At 41.5% G+C, this 6,461-nt stretch overlaps 1 protein-coding gene across 1 annotated transcript; it reads right to left on the bottom strand.

Annotated features, from left to right (window-relative positions):
• Nucleotides 1-223: 223 nt before the first annotated feature.
• Nucleotides 224-3,715, bottom strand: nfil3-6 (nuclear factor, interleukin 3 regulated, member 6). Its single transcript, XM_084744881.1, has 2 exons — nt 3,408-3,715; nt 224-2,383 (listed from the first exon to the last, which is right to left on the bottom strand). Exon 2 carries the CDS (start codon nt 2,282-2,284, stop codon nt 1,061-1,063), a length of 1,224 nt encoding a protein of 407 aa, XP_084601007.1. The 5' UTR covers nt 2,285-2,383; nt 3,408-3,715; the 3' UTR covers nt 224-1,060.
• Nucleotides 3,716-6,461: the final 2,746 nt, after the last annotated feature.

Raw genomic sequence — 6,461 nt, 5'->3', positions numbered from 1 at the left:
AGTTTTTTTTGGGAGGTTCTAAAACTCTTTCAAGCTTATCTAAAGAAGAAAAGTTAATTATCTGAACAAAAGATTATTAGTTGGTAAAACCTTTTCAAAACATAAGACTTTGAGATGGGCTCAAAACTCAAAAATCTATAAGTTGCCTTGGAACTTTTTTGTCTTTACAGTGTGGTGAAGTGGCCCCAGGTTTCATTGAGTAATGATCAGCTCAGCACCATGATCAAATCTGTCAAATGTGTTTATTTTTAATATGAAAATGTACAGAAAGACAACAGACATAAAATTTTCAACACCTCAGAAAACATGACAGTAGTAAAATGTATTCAAACTGGGCATGAACAGAGACTCGAGTGAGACGTGAAACACCAAAAACAGTTACGGTGTATAAAAAGGAGCTTCTCGACTGTGTGACACGTTACAAGTGATGACAAACACGCCTAACAGATGTTTTAAACAGACAGTTTCTTTCATTGAGCCTGTAAGACCACTGGAGCTTTGGACAGCTAATAGTCTTATTTCTGTGTGTATTTACTGTCTGTCTCTGTTTGTGTTTACCGACCTGTCTCAGCGGTGGGAAACTTGTGCAGTAAGCCATACCGCTCTAATACTTCCTCCCTCTTGCTGGCTGACTTCCAATTGAATTTAATCTGGCTCCAGAACCACCAAAACCTGTTGTCTCATAATGATGTGAGGAGAATAATTTAAACTTGCATTGTAATGATGACTTTAACAGTTTTATGCTGTGTGTTTTTTAGTTGTCACAGTGTATGGAGTAGAGAAAGTATTATAAACTTAACACTATTGCAGGTAAGACTGAGATTAAGTCATTTTCAAACAGTAGGTTATGAGATGAATGTTTATAGACATTTATTACAATATAATACAGCCTTTAAAATAAAATCAACATGTTGTCAAAAGTTTGTTAGACTTGAAAGTTTTATCAGTCCTTCTGGACATCTGCATGGTCCAGCACTGCATTTCTTGGCTCACTTACAGCAAACTTTGTCCATTTATGTCCAGACATTGGCAAACACTGGCAGACTCACAGCTCTGCTCCTCAGTTAACTTTGGCCATGAACTGCTCTGTGAAAAGCTTCTTCAGTTGAGCCACCTCCTCGCTCAGAGAGTTGAGCTGAGACTTCAGGTGAGTGTTCTCATTCTTATACTGGAACTCGGTTTGTCCTTGCGCCGGTGGAGGAGGAGGCTGGAGGCTGGAAGCATTGTACTGAGGGGACTGTCTCCCCCTCCTGCCATCCTCCCCCTCCAGCTGCTGGAGCCAGGAGCCTGTTTCACCCCCACTCAGTCCTTTAACAGGGGCCTCTCTCATACCTGCTGTGGAGAGCGTGGGGCTGCGTCTGGCACTGCTGCCGTCCCCTGCGGCATCACTTGTGTCCCCACTGCCGGGCATCTTGAAACGAAGCTTGTGAGGAAGGTTTTTCATCGCCTCAGCTTGGTCCAACTTCCCTGTGGTGAGTCCTGTGGTGTGGTGAGCATCAGCAGGGGAGTGGTGGAGGTCGTAGCCCAGTTCCTCCGCCCTGTGTGGGGAGAGTTTCCCATGGTCACTCAGACGGTCTTCAAAGAAGATCGGACTGCCCACACTGGACCCGCCCGGCGTAGAGAACCCCGAGTCCTCTGACATGTTTCCGGTGTCTCTGGAGCCCCGGGTGCTCAGCTGGCCCGTCTGATTGTTAGGATGTGAGGCAGAGGAACTGTGGAGACCTCCGTCCCCTCTGTGGAGGTAATAGTGAGGAGTCAAGCTTTGAGAGTTGTGTTGAGGAGCTGAAGTGAGCGGCAGGATGGGAGCGTTGGAGGGGTCTTTGACCAGGCCAAAGCGGAACTTTAGTGCCAACAGCTCTGCCCTGAGACGAGCGTTTTCCTCCAGCAGAGCCAGAACACGGCTCTCCAGGACCATATCATTCACGCGCCGCTTCTCTCGCGAGCGCTTCGCTGCCTCGTTGTTCTTCCTCCTCTTGTCCCAGTAGCCCTCATCCTTCTTATCAACGGGGATGAACTCGCGTTTGCGTCGTATGCTGGAGGAAGGGCTCTCTTTGCGTTTGATGGCTGTGGTGCGACCCAGAAGGGAGCGCGCCAACAGGCTGCTGGAGGTCATGATGGACACAGCTTCATCTGTGAAGGACATAGCCCCTCCTCCTCCTCCTCCTCCTCCTCCACCTCCTCCACCTCCACCTCCATTTGGACTTACTGCTGCAGGTGACTCCAGAGCCTGGAGCACCGCCGCTTCCTGCTGCCCCCTCATCTGCTGGGACTCCTCGTCAAACATCAGAGCTCGAGTGAGTCTTTCCTCTCTGGTAAGAGTGGAGAGGACCGCTGTGTGGTGCTGAGTGCTCACCGTACTCTCAGGATGCAGCAACAGTGCCACCTAGTGATCACGGGGACGGAAGGAGAAGAGGGATTTAGTGGTTATGCAAGAGCCATTACAACACAATATTATGTAACCCCATTACATCTCTCCAATAAAACGGGAGCGACTTGTACCACAACCTTGCAAGCCTCATTATACATTCAATATGGGACAATGCCTGTTGTAAATACAAAGATAATCAGCCATAGCAGACTTTTGGCATCGATATCAACACACAGCACTTGTTTTAAATACAAGATGACATAAATCTCATTACAATGTGACATTAAGCTGTTCAGATTATGACCGACATTTGTTGTTAAGACCTAACCAAACATTTATGTGCTCATCTGTTGGAGCGTTTCTTGTCCTTAATTCTATTCTATCTGTCATCTTTATTAAGACAGATTAAGTCATTCGTGATGGGTCTCGGGTCTGAATGTTTTATTTGCCTGATCAGCACTGACCCACATGTGTGACAGGGACACGCTGATCTCCTGTCCGTAGCTTTCAAATATCTAAGCTGATCTGACTCAGCTGTTCCTCTTTAAACACGGCAGCATCGCTTTCACCTGAGAAGTTTTTTTTTGGCTGATGTGTTTTTTTCTAAACAAGTTTCAACTTTTGTCTCGCTGTACTTAAATGATATAAAAGCAAGACTTTTTTTGTATTAGTCTTCTGTAAAATCAAGCATAAGAAACGACATGAGTAAATAAAATGTTGGAGTAACAACGTAACAGAACTTGAAACTTATTACCACATCTGCTTGAAATTACAGCTGATTGTGTGTCTAAAAAGCTAATAAAAGACTTTATGTTAAATGTTAAATGTAATTTAAAGTAGGCTTTAGCGACCTTTTAATTCCTATAAAAGAATGTGCGCTTATCATCCATCGTGTTGTTATTTAATTTAGCGTAATTCTTCTCAAGACGTCTTAATTAAAAAAAAAAAAAGAAAGAAAGAAACGATTGAAAAGGAATTTCCAAATTACTGAAAACTCTGTTAAACAACAAACAAACAAACAAAAAAAAACTAAATTTACCTCTTAGGATTGATGAATTCTCTCCGGTGGTGCGCACGACTCCTGCGCTCCTCCACGCGTCTTTCTCGTCCGGTTGAGGAAGAGGCGCTTTTCTCTGCCTCCTCTCCCTCCTCTCCGGTTTAACACTGCAGTCAGATCCACTCAGAGCTGCTGTTACTTAATATTATCATCGGCGCGGCGCACCTCCACTCTGCTCCACTTGGAATACTGCAGCTCCTATTTGTAACGCGGAGTTCAGCTCAGGACGGTCCCTATCCTCACTTGAACCAGCGGGGCCCTCCCTCTGCCATCCAGAGGAAGGCTCCTATCGGCTTTCACATAACAGAGCAGTTCAGGCATCATCATCATCATCATCACCGCCGTCGTCATCATCTGACCTCCCTCGCCCCGCCCTCTGTGACAGGATAATCGTCTCATAATAATTAGGTAATGTTGCGCCTTTCTCTCCTCGGTATAAAGAGGCACTTAGTGAGTCAGTCCTGCGAGATAAGTATAGAAGTCAGTATATAAACCACAGTATGCGCAGTGAAGTGTGATTATAGTGCTTCATAACGTCCTGGTTGGGGTCCTGGTGACTCAAGTCCCTTTTTAACAACTAAAACGAAACAGATTATCCTTCTATGAGCTTAACACTGCGTGACTATTTTATTATAAACCTGGTTTTAATACACTGATGGCACGTTTCAGGAGTTTGTCACAGTAAATGGCACATTATTTCTGTTTCTCCTGTTTGAGTTATACCAGAAATCAGGATTTAATACAGTGGATGTTTCTGTGCTCTATATCTGTGATTGGTCGTGACATTACAAGTGTATTAAATTTTAGCATATTTGAGTGTACTTGCAGTCTGACTAATCATCAGTATAATTAAAGTGTGTTAATAATTAAAGTAACTTGGAGTTTGGTAGTACATTTTAGTTGTTATTTAACTGTAGAAAATCATAATTTTAAGTGTTCTTTTTAATCAACAACTTAAAGCATACATAATACACCATGTATATAGTAATATACATGCTTGATTAATAAAATTAAAGTTAAACTTGTTTGTGCTACTTTTTTTTTTAAAGCACACTGAGGTGCAGTTTTAAATAAACGTATTTTGAAGTGCACTTTTTGTGAGAATACTTAAATACACTTGTAATGAAGTGAAACCTAAGGACACTAATGAAGAAAAAATATTACACTTTTCAAAAGTAGACTTACCATATTTGTAGTCTGTCTTTGCATTTTAGTTTACTTTTTACAAGTACACTGATGTACAATTTCCAATATATATACAATCAAGTACACTTCTGTAAATACACTTAAATACCACTATACAGTATTTCAGAATTAGTTTATTTATTTTTAGTACTCTATGGTCTATGCTTTTTAAAAGTACACTTTAAAAAGCACAAAAAGTGCAAGTATACCTGTAATAATGTTTGTTCTTAAATTATATTTCTAATATACTGAAGTAAACTACTTTTTTTCCCCTAATAAGTATATTTGCTTTTATAACTGATTGGCCTAAAACATAACTGTAGGATAATATACTGTGCTCTACTGCTTCCCAAATATGATTAATATGTATTTGTTCATGCATAGCCCTTAAACATTTCTTTATTTAGTGTAATAACAATGCATTGTGGTCATTTGGGTTTTAATAATGTCAGGCAGTCAAATTTATAGGGAAACTTAGTTGACTTTGCAGTTATGTTCAAGCATACTGTAGTGGGATCTGTGGGACTGCAAACGATGATGAATTAAAATGAAAGCACAAGTACAAGATCAAATAAAGCCAATCCCTGCGTTATAATGAATTATATGAGCTTCATTATTTTCACTTACATTGTGCATATTCCCAATCATCACAAACTAGTACAAACAAATGATTCCAGTATAGGATTACTTGTTGCACAGGACTCAATAGCTCAGAGGTGACAGGGTGCATACACATTGTTCAGAGGGTGGTAAGTGGAGAAGACGTCAGGAGGTGAACATTTTTGCACAGGGCCTCCCAACAAGGTCAGTCTGGTCATCCGGTGTGTCACAAGCAGGTTTGAAGGAATTTTTGAGGTATGAAGCGTCTCGTTTCAACAGTGTTTCCTTTCCTCAGTGGTTAGAGCCATGGTCTCTTCCACGTGATATCAGTTCATATGGGAAATTATTAGGAAACTACGTGACCTGTAAATAGTGTGTTCAAGGTAACATAAAGATTCACTGAGGCCAGATAGTCTCTGGCTGAGGTGCTGCTGCTTCAGTATCAAACCCTGTAAAATTGATCATACATGCAGAATTAAAGGAACAGTTATGGACTGGAATAGAAATTTCAAAGGAGGACACCACGGCTGTAGTGTTGATGTCAGAGAAGTCAGTATTTCAGTTTAGCATGTTTTCTTAATCTCTGATGGCATATCATGGTAATTTTATGATTTATCACAATAAATATGTTACAGATTTCTCCTTTGACAGCAAATTATAATCCACAATGAGTCATAATTTGCAACACTGCAAATAAAAGTTGAAATCTGTTGGTTGGTTTTGACAGCACTTCCATGGTACAGATGTCAAGGGTTTAAATCTTTATTTGTGCAGTATCCTGTGCATTACACAACATCTGAGTCATTGTTATTCCACTTTGTGATTGGTCTTCTGCAGTGCCTTTGAGTTAGGAGGATAATACCAAACTGTATTGTGTGTGTATGTGTTTGTTGCTGGTCTGCAAGTACTTACTCTTGTATGTTGGGTAGCATGCAACACGTGTGCCGAGTATGAAAGCAGCATGAGGGCCTCAGCCAAAATCCTCAGGTGACCTGTGTTTTTTCAGTGAACACTTGTACATTTGTGTGCTCAGAAGAGACAATGAACTGCATGTACTGTATCATATCACATATGTAAACCCCCCGAGCAAACATGCTCAAGTTGACAGAGAGATACACTCCGAGCCCCTTGCCCCTCACTGTTTGGCCACCTTTGGTTCCTGATAGAGACAGAAGCCAGTGGCTGTACAGTCACAGTACAATAGCTGCTCCAAACAAGACTTTGTTAATGTGGAATTTTCCACATGGATGT

Source organism: Lutjanus erythropterus, chromosome 19, assembly GCF_056507025.1.
Source record: "Lutjanus erythropterus isolate fLutEry1 chromosome 19, fLutEry1.hap2, whole genome shotgun sequence".
Classification (NCBI taxonomy): domain Eukaryota; kingdom Metazoa; phylum Chordata; class Actinopteri; order Lutjaniformes; family Lutjanidae; genus Lutjanus; species Lutjanus erythropterus.
The sequence above is the reverse complement of the archived record's forward strand: the minus strand, read 5'-3'. Positions and strand labels throughout refer to the sequence as shown.